At 47.2% G+C, this 21420-nt stretch overlaps 1 protein-coding gene across 1 annotated transcript in view; it reads left to right on the forward strand.

Moving 5' to 3' along the window:
* Ncf2 (neutrophil cytosolic factor 2) overlaps nt 1-21420 on the forward strand; it is a 31990-nt gene that overhangs the window by 3686 nt on the left and 6884 nt on the right. The window contains exons 3-10 of the mRNA XM_028775743.1: nt 6390-6498; nt 10757-10891; nt 13876-13983; nt 15704-15763; nt 16921-16964; nt 19329-19470; nt 19650-19718; nt 20580-20655. Coding sequence (XP_028631576.1) covers nt 6390-6498; nt 10757-10891; nt 13876-13983; nt 15704-15763; nt 16921-16964; nt 19329-19470; nt 19650-19718; nt 20580-20655 — 743 coding nt within the window. The remainder of the gene's footprint in view (nt 1-6389; nt 6499-10756; nt 10892-13875; nt 13984-15703; nt 15764-16920; nt 16965-19328; nt 19471-19649; nt 19719-20579; nt 20656-21420) is intronic.

Here is a 21420-nt window from a genome sequence, read left to right on the forward strand (position 1 = left end):
GAGAGAGAGAGAGAGAGAGAGAGAGAGAGAGAGAGAGAGAGAGAGAGGCACACACGTATCTCAAAGGGGCAATATTTGAAATGTGAATTTCAGATATTTTAGGCAAAGTCAGACAGCAAGCTGACTCAGAAAAGTGTCCAAGTGTGTTCACACGTTCTAGGGAAGTGGAAAATGGCTGAAGAATGGAAGGAAGAATTTTCCAACAGTGAAACTGGGGGAGTGTGTTGAGGCTGGGGTGTAGGACATCGAGGGGGGCTGAGATGCCCTGAAGAGGAATGGACAATGAATTCCTGGAAGTTCTCAAGCAGATCACAGAGGCATTAAGTCACTCTAGACTATGAACAAAGGGAGAAGACTGGTGCCTGGGAACTCAATTTGGAAGTGAACACAGTTGTCTTCATGAACAATGAGGGTCTGAACCAGGGCAGCACTAGTACAAGGACCAGAAGTGCATTTCAGAGGTGGTCACCCTGACAAGGCACAGGGCAGGCATATTCTGAGTAGACAATGTCACACAGGCAGTAGCTGGCTGCTCACATGGAGCTGAGTGGTGTGATAGAGAGTGGCTCCTTAAGGATCACAAATGGGGGCTGGAGAAGATGACATAAAGGAAAAAAAGCACTGTCTGCTCTTCCAGAGGTCCTGAGTTCAATTCCCAGCAACCACATGGTGGCTCACAACCATCTATAGTGAGATCTGGTGCCCTCTTCTGGTCTGCAGGCATACATGCAGGCAGAATGCTGTATACATAATAAATAAACTTTAAAAAAAAAGAAAAAGAAAAAAAAAGATCACAAATGAGCTTTCAAATGCAAGCCCTGCTGAGACCAGGTGTGTTTCAGGGAAAATACTTCCTAGGGATCTCTCAGTGAGATAGTTAAGGCTAAGAATATGCTAGACTGCTATTATTTCCTCATTAGAGAATTGCAGACCTAAAGATCAAATTTGGCAGATTATTTTTCTCAGATTTAACCATTATCATTCAGATGGAGTTCTGCATTTTATTTCTGGATTCCCCAACCTCTCCCACCTCCTTCCTTCCTTCCTTCCTTCCTTCCTTCCTTCCTTCCTTCCTTCCTTCTTCCCTTCCTTCTTCCCTTCCTTCCTTCCTTCCTTCTTCCCTTCCTTTCTTCCTTCCTTCCTTCCTTTCTTTCTTTCTTTCTTTCTTCCTTCCTTCCTTCCTTTCTTCCTTCCTTTTTTCTCCTCAACCTCTCCTCTGCTTTTGAGACATGGTTTTATGTAGTAAAGGCTGTTAGTTGAAGATAACCTTGAATTCCTAATCCTTCTACCTCCAATTCCCAAATGCTGGGACTACAGGCATAAGCTACCATGTCTAAGTCATCCCCCCTCTCCCAATCCCCACAGCCCCATTTTTTCCCCTTGGAGTTATTCAAAATCTTAGCTTTCCAGGCTCTGAAACTTTCTGATATTTTCATGTAGAAATTCCTTCTGGAAGCCTGTTCTCTTTTTCTATTGTCTCATTGTCATAGGTTATAGGGGATAATTAAAGGAAGACCTTGGAGTTTGTCTTTTGAGATTGAACAGGCTGGGGTGGGGTGGGGTGGGGTGGGATGTGGCTGGCCTCTGTAGACACTCTACACCTCTGGAGAAGATCCTGGATTCAGGAAGCAGAGATGAGAAGAGACTGTTGTGAGGTGAGCAGCCAGCCACATTGTCTGTAGAAGCAGATATCTCCACCTTTCCCCAAACCCTGGCCCCTTCTCCAGATGGTCTCCATGTGTCTTAGTTAGGGTTTTACTGCTGTAAGCAGACACCATGGCAAGTCTTGGTGTCATGGCAAGTTGTTTTTTTGTTGTTTGTTTGTTTGTTTGTTTGTTTTTTGGTTTTCCCAAGACAGAGTTTCTCTGTGTAGCTGTGGGCCGTGGCTATCCTGAAACCCACTCTGTAGACCAGGTTGGCCCCGATCTCAGAAATCCGCCTGCCTCTTCCTCCCAAGTGCTGGGATTAAAGGCGTGCACCATCACTGCCCAGCCGAGGCAAGTCTTAAAAGGACAAGATTTAATTGGGACTGGCTTACAGGTTCAGAGGTTCAGTCCAGTATCATCAAGATAGAAGCATAACAGTGTCTAGGCAGGCATGGTGCAGGAGGAGCTGAGAGTTCTACATCTTTCATCTGAAGGCTGCTAGTGGAAGACTGGCTTCCAGGGAGCTAGGACTAGGGTATTAAAGCCCACACCCACTGTACCCTACTCCAACAAGGCCACACCTACTCTAACAAGGCCACACCTACTCCAACAGGGCCACATCTTCTAGTAGTGCCACTTCCTGGGCTCAGTATATACAAACCATCACACCAGTGTCTGTGACTTTTCTTCCAATAAGACTTCCATTTTATTCTCACTCCAGTAACTGACTGCATCTACAGAGAACCTTTGAAGGTCTGTAAGCACTAGTGGTTGCTCTTAGCAACAGCCGAGCACTCCACTTTACAGGCTGACCACACCCTCAGATCAAAGCCTTCCAAAGTGGCCCTTGGGGCCAGAGCTCATTCACTGAATACAGAGTTGGCCTCTTTGTTCATTTGGCTAATAGATCCCAGGATCCACTTGTCTCTGCATATACTATCATGCTTGGCTTTTTGTTTTTTTTTTTTTTTTTGAGATTATTTTATGTGTGAAAGGACCAGAGTCAGCCCAGGACACACCAAGACCAAGTTCTCAAAAAGGAGATTTATTTGCCCCAGAGTGTCAAAGGGCATGGAATAAAAGACAAAGACTGGAATCAGAGAATAAGGAACAAGAAAAAAAGGAACAAAGGAAAGGGGGGAGGGATGCCCTCTCTGGATAGAGAGGAGAAGGATGTGGACCTTGACAAATGACACTTTATATAGGTGAAAAGTGAACTGAGTTAGGGTAGGTTGGTTTGTTTTGATTGGCCTTGTGAATTAGCCAAAAGGGGGCCTCTGATAGCTGGACGTTGGCAGTCAGCCTCAGGAGGAAGAAGTGGCCAAATAAGGAAATAGACCTTGGGGCTAGTTTTAGGAATGTAATCTAAGGGTTTTTAGCAAGGGGTGAAAGGTAAAAGTCAAAACCCATCTGCACCATGTCCTCCATGTGTCCAAATATGTAAGGTATATATGTATATCATGTGTATGCCTGATGCCCATGGAGTCCAGAGCTTGTATCAGATTCCCTGGAACTGACGCATGGTTATGAGCCACCATGTGTGTGCTTGGAACCAAACCCCAGTCTTCATCAAGAGCAGACACGACTCTTAAGCACCAAGCCATCTCTCCAGCCACTGTGCTTGGCTTCTGTTATGTGTGTCCTTGAGATCTGAACTCAGGTCCTCCGGCTTGAGGGATAAAAGTTTACACTGGACCTGCCTTCCAGCTCCTCTTAACCTTTCTTTTCTCTCCTTCCCTTTTCTTTCCTCTCCTCTCTTCTCCTTTCCTTTCCTTTTCTTTTCATTAAGTCATTTGTTGGTTCACAACATCTTTTCTGAAGCTGAGGCTGGCCTTGATTTCTTGGTCCTCTAGCCTTTACCTCCCAAAGTCTGAGATTACAGGCGAACACTATATCTGGCTCTTTTGGAATTTTTTAAACAACAAAGTCTTTACAGACCTATTGTCTTGCATAGGGTTTCATTGTTGTGAAGAGACACTATGACCAAAGCAACTCTGTTTTATATGAGTACACTGTAGCTGTCTTCAGACACACCAGAAGAGGACATCAGATCCCATTACAGATGGTTGTGAGCCATCATGTGGTTGCTGGGAATTGAAGTCAGGACCTTTGGAAGAGCAGCCAGTGCTCTTAACTGTTAAGCCACCTCTCCAGTCTTCAAGGTAACTCTTACAAAGGAAAACATGTAATTGGGGCTGGCTTACAGTTTCAGAGGTTTAGTCCATTATTGTCATGGTGGGAAGCATGGCAGAGTCTGGGCAGATATGATGCGGGAGAAGGAGCTGAGAGTTCTACATCTTGATCCACAGGCAGCAGGAGGTGACTGACATGCCACTGGGCATGTCTTGAGCATATGAGACCTCAAGCCCCGCCCCCACAGTGACACACTTCCCCTAACAAGCCCACACCTTCTAATAGTGATACTCTTTATATGAGTTGAGTTAATCTCATGAGGTAGACAAATGTCTACTTTAAGAAAAGTGTAGATTAAAAGGAGGGGAACCAAGTCATCAAGGCCTGTGACTGTGGTGCAGAGCAAAGCTGGTTCGTGAACAGACTGGAAGTGCAGTGACCTACTGACCTAGAGAGATGGGTTAGGCATTCCTTTCCACTGCAGTGAGGCTTGTCTTAACGGGGTCATTCCTAACAAGGACAGTCTGTTCCCCCGACTACTCATTCACCCGGCTTCAGTGTTGCTTGTCTTAAATTCTAACAGAGCAAAGTCAGAGGCGTTTCTCAAGCAGCAGATGGTAGCTCAGGGTGACTCTCTCCCTCCCACCAAACTTCCCTGTCCCCATCTTTGTCATTCCAAAGAAAGGGGGTGGGGAAGGGCACTGTAAGTTATCTTCATACCTGAGCCTCCCGGAAATTCAGACTGTGGAAATACAAGCAAGTGAAACCTTTCAGAATAAGGCGGAGCTGGCCGAGAAAAGGGAGGAAGCAAGGCCTTCTTCCTGCTGGGCTGGGAGGATTGGCCCTGTCTACCTGTTGGTGTTGCACGGGCACCATGCTGGAGTTATTGCCTGTTTTGACTCCTCCGTCTCACTGAGACGCTCTTATTCCTGAGTCTGAGCTCTGGGACTCTAGATTGTGTGTGTGTGTGTGTGTGTTGGTAGCAGAAGGCAAACAGCAGCTTCAGCAGTTACTAAGGAATCCTTGTGGGGTCTGCGGCAGAAACGCCAAGGAAAAGTCCTCTGGAGCCGAGAGCCTGCTTGCTCTTGGGGGTGTCGCAGATGTCTTAGGGAGCCTCCAGATGGCACCTGAGGGCACTTCGAAGGGGGCCAGTAAGGTTGGACCTCTTTCAGAACGGATTCTGCTCAGACCTGTGCAGCGGGATCCAAAGCCGCGTGGTAAAGCTGAGCTCCTTGCCGTGGGTGCCGCTGAGGTCACAAGCGCAGGGGTGAGGAGAGAAGCTGCAGCCAGGTTGGGGGGAGGGGGATTTGCGTAAAGGCAAGTTTTAAATACGGACATCAGGGCTGGAAGTGTAGAGCACTTGTCTAGCTTGCAAGAAGCCTTAGGTCACGTGATCCCCAGCATACACTGAGTGAAATCCAGCATTCGAGAAGTAGAAGCAGAAGGATCAGAAGTTCAAGGTCATCCCAGGTTACATATTGAGTTTAACACCAGCCTTGGACACATCGGACCCTATTTCAAAATAACAGCATCAACAAATGGAGCAGAGCTACCCCACCCACCAGCTTCTTCACACAAAACAATCACTCTGGGTAACTTGTCCTTTTTTTGTTGTTGTTTTTTGTTTTTTTGTTTTTTGTTTTGTTTTGTTTTTTTTTTAAAAAAGCACTGTGGACATCTTGATGAGACAGAGAATTACACGGAGAACTTTGCTGAGTCCCTACAGTGCCAGGTAGACTCAGGGCATCTCCACAGCTGAAAACCACCTGCTCAGCCAACTCAGCAGGGAGCAAGGCAGGCACGATTATAAGTCAGTGCTGATGACACTTAAAGTGTCCCCTCTGAGATTTTCCCTGCTCCCAAACAGGCTGTGGAACACAGTGGGAATTGTATCTGCTCAGAGCACAGGACACCTGCGCCTCCACCTGCCGTCTCCTTGCTACAGGGGAACAGCCAGCCACGCACAGCCTGTGCTTACAGAGAGGGGTCCAGGAAGCCTACCTTCTCATTCCTTACAGGATAGCCTGAGATATGTGTGAGAATAACTTCTCCCTTCCCCAGAATGTGTGGAGGAGACAAAAGACCACAAAACCAAAAGCTAAACTGGACTCAACAGGAGATACAGAAGGCTGTGGGCCAGAGGGTGGTGCCCACAGCTATAGCTATACCAGGGAAGCCCTGGCAGCTGAGCCAGGCAGATCTGTCCTTGAGTGAGGGTGGTGAGGACTGCTTTGACTCTGTCCTGAGACTCTACCAGAGGGTAGTCCTGCTTGGAGCTCTCCAGGGAGATGGAGAGCTGTGTTTGAAGGTCACTCGGGTCGTCAGAAAGGTGGGAACTGTGTCTACAACACCCAGAGAGGAAGAATCTTCATTGCTGTCATAGACTGAAGGTCCCCACAAGCTGTGCTGGTTAGCCCCAGTGTGCAAAAATCATACCTAGTCTGTAGAGCCTTTGAGCTCAGGGTTGGTGAAAAGGGAGAAGGTCAAACAGAACAGGAGGGGTTCTTTTAGTGAGATGAACAGGGAATGGAGAAACACAGAGATGTGGGTTCTGCCTTTCTTTCTCCATGACCTGTGCGGGAACAGCTTTCTTCTGCCCCTGTCCTACAGATACGACCTTGCTATCAAAGACCTTAAAGAGGCCTTGACGCAGCTTCGAGGGAACCAGCTGATAGACTACAAGATCCTGGGGCTGCAGTTCAAGCTATTTGCCTGTGAGGTAAGGAGGGCAGGGATGGCCTGGAGAGGACGGTTGGGAAGCATAGTGGTCTGTTAGTTCTGCCAGAGGCTTGCCGAAGTCACGTGACTCCTGTGCCTTGAGACTCGGGTTGTCTGTTAAGAAAACACTGAGATGCGTGTATCTTAGAGGTGAAAAAGTGTTTTCCTGGCATGTGTGAGACCCAGGATCTGACTCCAGCATTGACAAAGGGAGGAAAGAAAGGGAGAGGGGGTGGAGGGAGGAAAGGAATGAGGAGGGGAGGGAGATTCGATGACTTCGGGTTCCTTATAGAGTCATTAGATACCTGAGAGGGAACGTTTTTTTTCTTAGTTTCTGACTCAAAAGCCAACGTAAAAATAAGCTCATTGTGTGCTTTGAAGGGAGACCAGACAGGAGTGTGTGCTGGCCTGGGAGAGTAGTCACAGCAATTTGCATATTTTACTCAGTAATTTGCATATTTTACTCAGCAATTTGCATATTTTACTCAGCAATTCAAGCTGACAAGCTTTTTGCTCAGCGTTATCCTATCATGTTCAAAATCATGGCTTCTCCGCCTGTGAGGAGCCCATTGTAACCCATCCGGGTACTCGGTTAACACTGGAAGAGAGACTGTGGGCCATTTGGTACAGGACTGTTGAAGAGAAGTACTAAGTACACAGTGAGGTGAAGTTCTCCAAACAAGGACAATTCTTCCCTGTATTACTAAAAAGGACAGGCATGGCTGGCTTTGAGTTGTGAGTTTATGAACTTTTCTTCCACAAATAACCTTCCCTATCAAACTTCCAAATATATACCACCAGCTTTAAAAACAAAAACCCCTGGAAATGTCATTGACTTTTATTTAGAAGCATTGCAGAACAAACGTCTTCTTTCGCTTTGGTTTCTCAGGCACAAGAAGTGAAGCGTTCCCAGGGTTGCTTGGAGCTGCAAATAAAAATAGATTCTCTCTCTGCCCGAGTCCCTGGGGACTTGTGGCCCATCCTGCTCTGTAGCAGGCACACAGCTATGCCACTGCTCACAAGGGAAGATGTGCCCTTGCTTTGGGATTGGCTGGCGTGAGGCTGGTTCCCCCAGGGCAGGGATTACTGCTCTCTGTAAGTTGTAGCAAACGCTTTGTTATAGAGTCTGCCCTGTGCCTTGTGGGATTTTTGGCTCTATCTCTGGCCTCTCCCCACTAGATGCCAGAAGCATCCCACCTCACCTTTCGATGATCAAAATGGTCTCCAAACATTGCCATTTATCCTGCCCAGGGCCACTTGTCACTTACAGGTAGGAAGGGGTGAGCAGGCAGCTCTAGAAAAAGAAGTGGTCCTTGTGGTACCAAGCAACTCCTTCACGGGAGGGAGCCCTCCCTGTTGTTAGAGTCAAAATAACCCAGGGATCAGGAAACTAGTCATTTCCCTACTTAAGCCATTCTTGTGGAGGAGTCCCAAGGTCCTTTTAGTCATGAAAATTGGTTATGGGGAAAGGCCTCAAGAAAAGGTAACTGAGAAAAAAAATAAAAAAATTTAAAGCTTGTTATCTCTTTTCTGTCACATGTTGTAAATAGGTTAGGGCAGCCAGGTTTGTGGCACATGCTTCTCAGACAGGTTCCGTCCAGATAAAAAACCCATCTCTCTGTGTGTCTGTGTGTCTGTGTGTCTGTGTGTCTGTGTGTCTGTGTGTCTGTCTGTCTCTCTCTTTCTTCTTCCTTTCTTTCTTCCTTTCTTCCTTTCTTCCTTTCTCCCTTTCTTTCTTTCTTTCTTTCTTTCTTTCTTTCTTTCTTTCTTTCTTTCTTGTGTCTTTCTCTCTCTGTGTCTCTGCCTCTGACTGTCCTTTGCCTCTCTGTCTCTTGTGCTTTTCTTCCTCTCTCTGTCTATCTGTCTATCTCTCTGTGTGTCTCTTTCTCTCTTTCATTCTCATCTTCCCTCTCTCCTTCTTTTTGAAAGGGACTCTTGTAGCCCAGGCTAGCCTTAAACTTGGTGTGTAGCCAAGTCTTCCTACCTCCCCTCCAGAGTACTTAGGTCACAGGCAAGCCCCCAGTAGGGCTTGTGTAGTGCTGGGGACGAGACCCAGGGCTTAGCACATGCTATATAAGCACTCTGCTAATTGAGCTAGACCCTCAGTCTGGGTTAAGGTGGACGTTATTTTAAGTCAAAAATGCATTTGACACTCCTACCCCACGTGCATCATTGTTTTATGACACAGCATACCACCGTGTTGTATCAGGCATGGAGCCTCTTGTGCTCACAGATGGGCACTAGGGGACCTGGGATGCTAACCACGTGTTATCGTTCCTTCAAAGGAAGGGATGCATAACCCACTGTCAACCCAGAAGCCTGGGGCAGATGTGGCTAATAGCCTGGTGACCTTCATGTGTAGACAAGTCCACACGTGATTTCCCCAGACCCTACCATAAGCTTGTTTTTCTCAGCCAGTCTATAGAATCCATCTTTTGTTTTTCTTTTTGTTTTGTGATAGAGTTTTTTTTGTTTGGCCTTAGGTTGTCCTGTAGACCAGGCTGGCCTTGAACTCAGAAATTCACTGCCCCTGCCTCCCGAGTGCTGGATTAAAGGCATATACTACCACCCGGTTCACTCAGAACCCATCTTTATGGAAAATGTCACATGTCCTTTAGAGAGTTCCTATGTCGTCACCTCTGATCTTTACTTAGTTTACTTTGTGCTTTATTGTGCACACAGGACTGACTGAGTTTGAGTTTGAGTTTTAAGCCAAACTGCTGTGCTTAAATACGCCTAAAATAAACTACTCGGGGTCAGACGGTCAGAGTTTGAACCAACACTAGCTACTTAGTTGTGGTGAACTAAGCTGCCTTCTTGTCTCCCATGGATTTTTATTCTGCTGGTCACGGTGGTGGCAGAGACACTTCCCACCCCCACACACCACACCAACCTTTTCGCCTCCCCCAGTGGGCCACTTGCTTTCCTTTGTGGTTGTCGAGTAGGAGGCAAGGCTCTACGACACTACCAAATTGCAAGAGGGTATTGTGGTGTGTCAATAGTGTGGGGAAAGATCAAAATTAAAACTCTGAAGTCCTCTTTCTACTGAGTGTATTTCTCTTTTGTACTATAGTTAAGGTTTTTTTTTTTTTAAATCTTGAGTCCAAATCCTGAGTCCTTAGGCCTGGGGAGATGGCTCAATGGGTTGGAGTTGCTTGCAGCTAAGGCCAATGACCTTAGTTCAAACTTTTGGACCCAAAAGAATAAGAGTCAGTAGAAGGGAAGGACTGACTCCTACACGTTGTCTTCAAACCTCTGCACATGTGTTATGACTCACACATGCAATAAATACGTGTGGAAAAAAAAAACCCTATTTCAACCACTCTAAGCCAATGATGACCTATGTAGAAGGTATCAGTTCATTGGTCCTCAGAGCTGAGTGGCAAAGGGAAGCTAGAGCTTTGCTTCTGGGGTTGATCCTGGCTCCCAGCATCAGCACCAGCTGCTAACTCCATGGAAACACCAGTCCCTTCACCCAGTTGTGTCTAGCATGGTAGAATTGTTTGTTGGCAAGAGGCCTTCATCCTTGCTCCGGAACAGCCCTGCAGAACTTCCTAACATTCTTTTATCTTATTAATATGTACAAAAGTTTAACTGGTTCTTGTGTACATTGTGCAGCATTCTAATAAAGCAGATACTGAGGAACCTACAATTCAGCTCATGGCCTGGGAACTTCTGCCATTCCCTTCCCCACTGCAGCTAATGTGTTTCCCTGGGCTCTATATACAGCAACTCTCTTTCCACCTCCCTTAGACTTTGACCATGGAGTTGTCTCATGTGCGCTGCTATGTTACAGTCGGGCTATTCATGGAATCCCAGCCAGGTTCTGTTGGCTCAGAACAATGCATCTGGAACCTTTTCCCACCTTGCTGGGCCTAGGGCTCAATCCAGGTTCAATGCTAAGAGCAGGAATTAGAGATCACACACTTTCATTTTTCCTCCTCAGCTCTGTCTCTGCCTCCTCAGGGGGCCTAGGAAAAGCTCTTCTTTTCTATATTAGAACAACACATTAGCCCTTGTCCCCTCCTGACATACTTGGTTGTCAGAGGATGCAGTTGATACTGGCTTTAGGCATGATAAATTGTTTTCTTAACACTGTTTATGTCTGACGTAACTCAGTAGCTAGAATAATTGTTAGCTATTCCCTGGGGAAGGGAATTATGTCACAAGATAGCATTCCCTGTGTGTACATGTGGACCCTTCCCAGGTGCCTGTATTTTGGAGCAGATTGAAGTTTCATGTGGCCTCTGCTCTTCTAGGTGCTGTATAATATCGCTCTCATGCATGCCAAGAAAGAGGAATGGAAAAAAGCAGAAGAGCAGTTAGCATTGGCAACAAACATGAAGTCTGAGCCCAGGCACTCCAAAATTGACAAGGCCATGGAGAGCATCTGGGTGAGTGTGGTTTCCTTGGAGACCCATTTGTTTCCTGGGATACCATGATGGTGGAACATTTTCTTCATTGGTTCTGGCCAACAAACACTCTTTCAATATCTTCCATCCTGTATTTGCGCTAAGAAGCAACACCCTAGAGAATGGAACAGTACAGCCCCTGGATCTCTTAGAGTAAATCCATGGGCAGTATCTGCAGTTTCTTGGGGATGTGCAGCCTCCAAGCACTGTGAAGACAGAGGCTATGTTCGAGTGCCCTGAGTCTTAGCTGTCCAGCACAGTGCCGAGTTCAACGTGGTCCCCAGAGGAACGTTCCAGTTCTGCCAAGGAATTGTGAAGATGATCGCTCATAGAGAGTTTGATTACATTGGGAAGCAAAAGTGTTCTTTCTTTATTTGGAGATTATTACATGACTATGTGTGAGAATGTACATGTTTGGGTAGGTGGCCATAGCATCCAGAAGGGTGTTGGATCCTCCGATGCTGGAGTTACAGGCAGTTGTGAGCTGTCCACTGTGGGGGCTGAGAACCAAACTCTGGTCCTCTGGAAGAGCAGAAAGTGCTCTTAACTTCTGAGTTGCCTCCCAGCTCCCCTAAAGTTAGTTTTTTTTGTTTTGTTTTGTTTTGTTTTTTTGAGACAGGGTTTCTCTGTGTAGTCCTGGCTGTCCTGGGACTCACTCTGTAGACCAGGCTGGCCTCGAACTCAGAAATCTGCCTGCCTCTGCCTCCCAAGTGCTGGATTTAAAGGCGTGCGCCACCACCGCCCGGCTAAAGTTAGTTTTAAATAAACTGTATTTAAAGAGGACTTGAGTTTTTGTATGCCTGTGAACATGAACAATACTTGTTCCTGAGAGAGCACTGCCAGAGCCCTTGCTTGGCTCCTGAGCCATCCTTGTAGTGGTGTCCTCTATGCTGGGACAGAAACTCAAGATACTGTACAGAGTAGAAAAGGGTCAGTGCTTGAGAAAAAGAGAGTGTTGGGTAAATAATACCAACGTAAGGTGATGGTAAAGCCAACCACTTCCAGTAGACAACAAAGAGCATTGAAAATAGTCTGTATTGTTTTTCTTTTTTTTTTGGGGGGGGGGGGCTCTCCTGGACACTCCTGTCTGATGGTTCAAGGGGAAGTTTCCCATCCCTGGCACTGAGCTTCTGGGATGAGCATCATCTTCTGTGTAGGGTAGCTCCAACAAAACCCCATTGCTTAAGACAGCACACACACTGGTCACAGGATGTGGAGAAATCAAGTTGGTAGTGACCAAGAAGCATCCTCCATGCTGGCTAGCTCTGATGGTACTAGAAGTTTCTATGCAGGCTGCTGGGAGACAAGTCTTACTCAGCTGTGAGCCTGGTGAACTGAAGTGATGATTAGTGTTGTCAGATCTGTCCAGGGGTGCAGTGGTGGTATGAATGCTCCGGGGTAACCAACTGCTTCATCATTGAATTTAGGACCCACTGCAAAGGCGGCAACACACACCTCTACTGCAAACTGACCATGTACCCATCACTGGGGAGCTCACAGGCCCCAATGGTGACCCACTTGGCTAAAAGGGCACAGTATCACACCAGCTTACCACAGCCTCTGCCCTCATCAGACACGTTTCTTTTTGCAGTGGAGCAGTGGATGGTGGTTAACACAGAAACCCACAGTTTGTCTAAGGGCGGAGAATCAATGACTGAGTAGTGCTCAGATGCAAATGGGACATCTGTGTCACATCCTGTCACCAAGGCTCAGGGCCATCGCAGATGAGAGGGACAGAAAAATTGTAAGAGCCAGAGGTATGGAGGACCAGAATAAAATAGTATCTTTTAGACATGACAGGACCACAGATTGACTTAACTCCCAGCATCTGTGGTTGCCTGTAGAGGATCAAGCCAATCAACGTTTTAGCATGGAGCAGAAAGGGCTTCATGAGCCCCATCCCTAATTGAAGAGCTATGGACAGTTGGTGACTTCTAAGGGAAGGAGAGCTAGTCTTTTTAAAGGGGTGTGTCTCCTGATAGGTTAACTATACTCCAGTGGAGAGCCACATACAGAAGAATGTAAAAAACACAAACTAGACTTAAGGGATTATTTTTAAAAAGAGAAAGAGACTGGATATGGTGGGTGGCACACACCTTCAGTCCCAACACTCCAGAGGCAGTGACAGACAGATCTCTGTAAATTCCAGGCCAGCCTGGTCTACATAGTGAGTTCCAAACCAGCTAAGGCTACACAGCAAGACCCTGTTTCAAACAGATAAACAAAGGACACAACGTTATGAAGATTAAGGAGGTAAAGGTGGATCTGTAGGAGTTAAAAGGAGGAGTTAGCTGGATACGATCTGTCTTAGGTAGGGTTTTACTGCTGTGAACAGACACCATGGCCAAGGCAAGTCTTATAAAGGACATTTAACTGGGGCTGGCTTACAGATTTAGAGGTCTAGTCCAGTATCATCAAGGTGGGAACATGGTAGCATCCAGGCAGGCATGGTACAGGAGAAGCTGAGAGTTCTACATCTTCATCTGAAGGCTGCCTAGCATGAGGGTCTTATAGCCCACACCCACAGTGACATACCTATTCCAACAAGGCCACACCTTCTAATAGTGCCACTTCCTGGGCCAGACATATACAAACCATCATACAGTCAAAATGCATTGAAATTCCCAAAGAATTAATAATAAATAAACCCAACCGCTCCTGCATAGCCCTCTCAAATAACAAGCCGCTATGGTTTGAAAGAGCTCTTCTCTTGAGCTGTTTTCTCATGGTCCATTTGATGAGGAAAGCAGGAATGGTTTTATCACTCCCATTCTCAGACAAAGAGATACAGTCCTGAGAGATACAAAGATGTTTGGGCCAACCAATCACATATTCCACGATAACTGAAGCACCAAAGTTGTCCAGGCACACTCTCTGATGATGCTCACAGGGGTTCATCTAACAGCGTATGGCTCAGAATGAACCCAGTACTGCCGAGTGACATGTGACTGATCATTCTATTACAGAAGCAGAAGCTGTTCGAGCCTGTGGTGATCCCTGTGGGTAGGCTGTTCCGTCCAAATGAGAGGCAGGTGGCTCAGCTGGCCAAAAAGGACTATCTGGGCAAGGCTACGGTAGGTGGGCTGTCCATCTTTCCCCTTCTCCTGTGTCCTGGATTGCATTGGGCCTGGTGGAAGGGCTTCAAGAAGACACGCCCCCGCTCCCCACCCTGGGGCATTCAGGGATGGCAGTGAGGATCTTGTTGACAGTAAGGAACAAACACTCCCAGTTTATTCTCTCGAGGACGCTCCAGTTTCTTCCATCATTCCAACCCTCACCAATTCCTAAGGTTTCTCCTGGGATGCTGAATCTTGGGACAGAGGCAAAGGAAAAATGACATAGTGGGGGCTCGCTGAGAGTCAGGAGAGTGTTATGGGAGAGGGCCAGCAGGATATGATGCCCTTGGCTTGATGCTCTTGAAATAGACTGCTCAGAATTCTGGGTAATCCCTCCCGCTTTCTCAGCCCTATGCTCAGACTCCTTTAAGCTCCATTTCTTCTGAACACAGGTTTTAAATTCTTTCAGACATGACTTGAGGTAAGGTAGTAGGACCTTATCCAATCTGCATTTGACTTTTGACAGTTTGGACATGTGAGTTGCCCAGTCTAGATAGCTGGACCTGGCAGAATCACAGAGACTAATAGAAACACTCCCCCAAAGAGCCATCAATACATGAATGAATATATTCAGTGTGACATGTCCATAAGGCGGATTGCACACCCACAAGAAGGATAAAGTACTAATGCATGCTACAGCACGGGAGGAGATGTATGTCGTCTAGAAGAAACACAAATGCCATGGTTGAGGGCTGGGAAGATAGCTCAGTTGTTAAAGTGCTGGCTGTGTAAACATGAGGACTGGATTCCAGATTCCTAGGACCTGCTTAATCGCCAGGTAGCCATGGCGATTCCAGAGTCAGAAGGTGGAGACAGGATCCTCAAGCAAGCAAGACTACCCATAGAAGTTAGCTCGGAGTTTGACTGAGAGAGCCTGTTTCACTGAATTAGGTGGAAGAGAAATTGAGGATGATCCTTATATTGACCTGCAATTTCTACTTGCATGTTCACACACACACACGGATGTGCCCCCAGACATGATACACACACGCACACGCACATGCACACACACACACCATGAAAAATGAGGAGAAAAGGCACATGCTATATATTTTATTTATATAAAGTCTTTACAAACTTGTGTTGCCAGGCTAGGAGAGGAGACTGTAATCCTTTTTTTTTAAAATGCATTTTATTTTATTTTTTAAAAGACTTATTTATCTTATTTATTTATATGAGTACACTTTAGCTGTCTCCCGACACACCAGAAGAGGGCACTGAATCCCATTACAGATGGTTGTGAGCCACCATTTGGTTGCTGGGAATTGAACTCAGGACCTCTGGAAGAGCATCCAGTGTTCTTAACCGCTGAGCCGTCTCTCCAGTCCTGACTATAATCTTCTTAGTGGCTCCAACATTTTCTTGTGAGGGATGATTAAAATGTTTTGGCACCAGACAGGTGTATGAAATGACACAGAATTCTCACTTAAAATGGTTATTAATTTGATGTTATATGAATGCCAGCAGCTTTTCTTTTCTGTTTTTCTTTTCTTTTTTACTAAAAGAAAGGGTGAAAGTTCTAATTCAGAAGAGATGCCTTACCTCCCATCTCCCTCCGGGACCTACACGAGTGACAATGGCTCTGTGTTTGGAGGAAGGAGGAGGTCTTCTGGAAGTAGACAGACAACGGGCAAATGGAGCTGGCTACAGCGTGCTCACTCTCTCCTGTCTGTTTCAGGTTGTAGCATCTGTGGTTCACCAAGACAACTTTTCTGGCTTTGCCCCTCTGCAGCCACAGGTGAGGCCGGATCTCTCTGGGAAATAGCCCCTGTGAGAGGAACTGGGCTGACAAACTGATCACATCCTTCAGCCACCTCTCAGCACAGCTGACTCTCAGTCTCAGTTTACATGGCTGGTCGGGATGTCAGCTCCGTCTCCTGTTCTCCTGCTATATCACTGGGCTCTTCCAAATCCCAGTCCACTCTTTGAAGTCCTCAGAGATCCATTGATCACCTCATGGGACTTTGAGCATCCCCTGCACTGGAGAAGTTTTGTAATAAAGCTTCTCCGTGGGTTCAGGAGTGTGGGTTGTGGGGGATGGAATAAGGAAGGGTGCCAGCCCAAGCTGGGTTCAGAGAGATGGCCCCAATGGCACGTGGCAGAGACAGACAAAGCTTGTAACAGGAAGACAGTGAAGCAGATTAAGGAAACCTCGAGCTTGGTGATGGGTAAGAAGAGTGATCAGCACTAGCAGAGGCAAGGACCTTGGTCACCTTCCTGCCATCTGTATGTACACTCTCTAGGGTAGCACTGATCCTCACCCCAAATATGGGGCAAGATGATTGCTGCCTGACCGTGATGTGACCCGTGCTTGGGCCGTGGGGACAGAATGAGCACAGGGGCAGAAAGAGGGCCAGCATCTAGATTCCTTGACTCCTTTTGGCATGGTAAAGTTGGAGAAAGGCTGGCCGTGGTCCCAGGAGTTTCAGCCCAGCTAGAGGACAAGGAAGGAAAGTCCCAGACGACATACTCTTATGACATTCAGTGCAGAACAGGGAGTATACATTAAAGGGAGACCCATATCTGGCCAGTGGATGCTGAGTTGATTTTAAATACCCAGAAATGTCACATACTGTGGCAAACATTAATTGTAGAACAGAGCTTTTGAAAAATACTGGGAAAGAGTCCAGTTGAGGTTCGAGGTCAACAAAACCTTCTCAGGACACCAGCTCCGGATCATGTAGCTGCCGCACTGGTGAAGTCCATGCCCAAGTGGGTGGCAGACTTTCGGTTTCCCGAATTGTGCCTTTTCCCCAGAGACCACCCAGAAAAGAAGTCTTTGTTTTCAGATCTGGAACAATGTTCCAAATTACCATTAACAGTCTGTTCTCTCCCTCCCCCTCACTCTTTCTCTGACCATCCTCCCCTTCTTCATTTTTCCTGAATGTTCCACAGTCAGCAGAGCCTCCACCCAGACCCAAAACCCCAGAGATCTTCAGGTAAGTTAGATTTAGGTCTGCTTGCAGAATGCCCACACTCTACGTCTGACTTGCTGACAGTGAGGATTTGAAGGATGGTAGGCTTCTGTCTAAGGTCAGAACCGAATGATGTTGTTGGGATGGGAGTCTTGGTGAGGTGACCACTGAGGACCTGGCTGCAGCAACCTGGTGTCCCAATGGACGTGGCCACCCTAGAACCTGAGGCCATTGATGTGAAGCCCAGGTCAGAGGTGAGAGGTCGGTGATAGGTCAGTTTTATACTGACTACAGGACCTTCGGAAGCTCTCTAGATCCCTGAAGCTATCACAGAGTCTTCTTCCTGTGTGGGAGTTGTCACTCACCATTGACTCATGTTTTCTGAAGAAGGGGAAAGACTCAAGAAAAGGAAGTCACTCAGTAAGCTGAGAAGCAAATCGGCCTAACCTCAGCTAAAAAAATCCTTCTAAGGAACAAATCTTTCTCCCCCCCCCAATAAAGAGAGGTCAGGAAAAGTGTGTGTGTGTGTGTGTGTGTGCTACAGGTGATGCCAAAGTGAAGGGCCTGAAGGAGCTCATTCCCAAGTTCTCTAGACTGAAGAGGCTACATTCCCCATACCAGGCAGGGACTTTGCAAACAAGGGCAAGGCTGAGCAGAACGAACATCCCACGCACGGGTAGTTTCCTGGGCAGCCTTCCTCACACACTGAGGTGGCATGAATGAGACTCTCCAGGTGTGTGGAGGAGTAGCTGGGGCCTTGAGGGGTCAACGAAGGGGAAAGGACAGGGCTAACTAACATAAAGCAAAGATGCTGCAGTTTCTCCTCAGTGCCTTTCATTGCCCGGCCCGCCTCTGGCTCTCCACCCCTTCCTACAAGGCCGTCCTGGAGTTCACTGCCCTCTGCCTTTGTTACTCCCCTGCCCATACTTCCTGTCTACCATAGACAAGACCTGGGAACTAACTCCCTCCTTAGAGGGGAAAAGAGGATAAGGATGGAGGCCGGCCTCAGCTACATGGGGGTTGGGGGGGTTTAGAGGCCAGCTAGAGCCAAATAATCCCCCTCCTTGTCTGAGAAACAAGCAAAGAAACAACTACAAGACGTTTTAAATTGCTTTTCATTCTGAGGAGCATGAGGCAATCTCACCCGCCCGAGATTCATCCCCTCAGGGATATATATCCCCTCAGTAGCCACTCAGGAGCCGTCTGTCCATACGTCTGTCCACACAGGATCGTCTGTCAGGCCAGGAGAGTACAAAAGGAAGGTTAAAGAAAGGGAGGGAGAGGGTGATGGGACACCTGAGACATGAACGCAGGAGGATGATGGGGCGCGCGTGTGTGTGTGTGTGTGTGTGTGTGTGTGTGTGTGTATGTGAAAGGTCCTGGGGCAGGGGGAATGGGGTTTGAGAGAAAGAGAGGGAGGCAAGATCAACAAAATCAAATTTCATTTGAAAAAAATCCCAGCATGAAACCTAATACCGTGTATGTTAGTTAAAGCAAAAGGAAACAAAACCAAAACCGTGATCATGAGGTGTTCAGAGGGGAGAGGCGCTGCCTGTGCACCCCCCCCCCCCCCCCCGCCCCGACACGATAGCTAAAGCTTTGAAAAATAGAAATGAAGCAAGTTCAATAAAATAAAGCAAAAACATTATCTTTGGGGAAGGATTGGCACAGCTTCATGGTGCTTGTTCAAACCCCCTCTGTGTTCACTAACAATGGACCCAAAACGCAAGGGTAATACTGAGAGCAGTAATGAGTTTATGCCAAAGCTATAAAGTTGTCACTCATGGTCAAATGTGAAAGTTGACTTGATAGGGAAATGAACAAGGCACAGAGGCTCACATTTCTAATTCCGGCCTTTAAGAGGCAGAGGCAGGAGGATTGCTGAAAACTCAGGCCGGCCTGTCTCAAGAAATGAAGACAAAATAAAATGGATGAGTAATGGGGGCTGGTGTGGTACACAGAGTGTCCTGTCCATTAAGTGCTAAGGGAAGAGAATTTATCTGGATCTGGTGGCACACCTCAGGCTACGTGAGTTGCAAACATGTTATGCAGTGTGTTCAGCTCTTCAGTGAGCAGCATCCCGTTAGTGTGTGTAGGTGTAGGAGAAGCATGGGTACACAAGGCTTTTCCTAGCTCTTGGGTTCTTGGATCACATCACATTCCCTGAGGACAAGGGGAATGCCTGTGTGGTTATGGAACTCATTCATGTGCGGTTTCTCACCTAGTCTTCTCCGGGGTCCTAGGCAGCACACCGCACTGGTCTTGTAGGCAGTAAGACGGAGAGATTGAGAGTGAGCACCAAGCTAAGTCTCTGGCCTCAGATGCTTCTCCAGTACGGAGATGTGGTCCAAGCTGAATGATGGGCTCGGTCTTCTGTGTACCCCTCAGGGCTCTGGAAGGTGAGGCACACCGAGTGTTGTTTGGCTTTGTGCCAGAGACACCAGAAGAGCTACAGGTCATGCCCGGAAACATCGTCTTTGTCTTGAAGAAGGGCAGTGATAACTGGGCCACAGTCATGTTCAATGGACAGGTATTGGAGAGGGGTTAGGGGAGGTGCTAAGGACATAGGGACAGCATCTGCTGCATTATTTGCAGAACTCCCAAGGGTTATCACCTGTGTGCTGTCCCTACCCACGGCTGCAGGTCGTTCTGTGTTCTGGGTACTGAGTCTTTGTTTTCCCTTCTGGATTCTGGAATGTGACACTGCAGAAGGGGCTTGTCCCTTGCAACTACCTGGAGCCAGTTGAGCTTCGGATTCACCCTCAGTCGCAGCCCCAGGTACTGTTGTGCCAAGGCCTATCCTGTTTCTCTCACTCTTCTCACAACTCTAGAGTTGAAAGGGTCATGAAAGGGATGACCTCCCTGTCATGGAAAAAAAAAAACAAAACCTCAGTAGTTCTGGGCCACTCAAACTGGTATCAGATGCCCAGAGCTGAGTTATTCCACTGGACTGGTCCACCTCTGTGAGTCCTCTTGGTCAGGGAGACTTAGGCAGCAAAGCCTAACAGTTAGGGCTAGGTATTCCCAGGTGTGCTTCTTCACCAGGGAGCACAGTCGACATGTTTGGTATAATGCCATTGAGAAGGGAACTAAAGTTTGGGGATGTACCTCCATTGGTAGAGCATTTGCATAGCATACATGAAGCCCTGGGCTCAATCTTCAGCACTGAACAAATCAGACATGATTGCAATATGCTCCTAACACGTGGGATGTGGAGGCAGGAGGATCAGAAGTTTGACATCCTTAGCTACCTGGCACTCTGATGACAGCCGGTATTCTCTCTTCACACTGATGAGACACACATGGGCTGAGCCTCCCTGCCAAGTCATAAAGCTGAGGTGTTTGGAAATTTCAAGTTCCCTGCCAATGGGAAATGGAATTTTCCCTTTCTCAGTACTGAGACAGAAGCATGTCGTGTTAGCCGACATTGGTGGGTTTTCAGCATGGCTGAAACGATGGCAAAGGGCGTTGTATGTAGGTGTCAGGGTTCTTACTGCTGCTGAAAATTAGTCCCCCTTTCCTTAGTCATCTCCCTGTGTCACATCGTTACACTTTGAGGAAGCCGCTTGCATCCAGCTACTTTCCAAGGAAGCTCTCATGTTTTTGTTTGAACTTTTTGTTTCCTCTTATCACCTCCAGGAAGACGCCTCCCTGGGAACCGATATTCCACCACCTCCTAATTCTAGTCCCCCAGGAAGACTCCAGTTGTCACCAGGTTGGTGGCCCTGGGAAAAGAGCTCTCTCTCAGATGCTTCATGAAAACAGACAGCTGTTTTCAGATACATTTTGGAAATTCTGGTTTCTTTGCATAGCATACCCCTTGCTTTACCCAGCATGCACCTTGTTTTACCCAGCATGCCCCTTACTTTACCCAGCTTGCACCTTGCTTTATGACTACATTTTCCCAGAGCCTGGTCTTGCCTGCACCATCCAGCATCCCACTGAAACATGATGCCAGAGCCCTGCCCTCACTGCTTAGAAATGAGTGCAGACAAAAGGGTTGTAAGTGCCCATCATCAGAGCTGTCACCATCAACAAAACAGTCACCATCATCAGAGATGTCACCAGATGATGCTTTGTTAACTACCTAAAGCAGCTGGGAGAAGGAAGGCTGCAGCAAGTGCATTGTCTCACCTCAGCTCTTGTCAAACCACTGGGGTGCACATGTTGGCAGAGCAGAACCCTGGGGCTTGAACAAAGGACCACTGGAAGGTGTGGATAGGAACACTTTCCACACTGATTTCTCATAACCTGGGGTGGGAAAATGATGACTCTTTGTTCCCGGTGAGCTTCAGCAGATTGTCATGTAGATGACAGAGACATCTTGCTTATAACCACCTGATTGCCAAAACTGCTTTGGTGGCCCTCCCCTGCATACTATTTGGAAAGTTGCAAACCTACAGAAAAGTTGGAAGTGGGGTATACTGAACACTTTTCACTTAAATACAGCAGCTATGGGCCAGCCAGGTGCCTCCATAGC

The sequence above is a fragment of the Grammomys surdaster genome, unplaced genomic scaffold (genome assembly GCF_004785775.1).
Source record: "Grammomys surdaster isolate TR1022 unplaced genomic scaffold, NIH_TR_1.0 259, whole genome shotgun sequence".
NCBI classification, from domain to species: Eukaryota; Metazoa; Chordata; class Mammalia; order Rodentia; family Muridae; genus Grammomys; species Grammomys surdaster.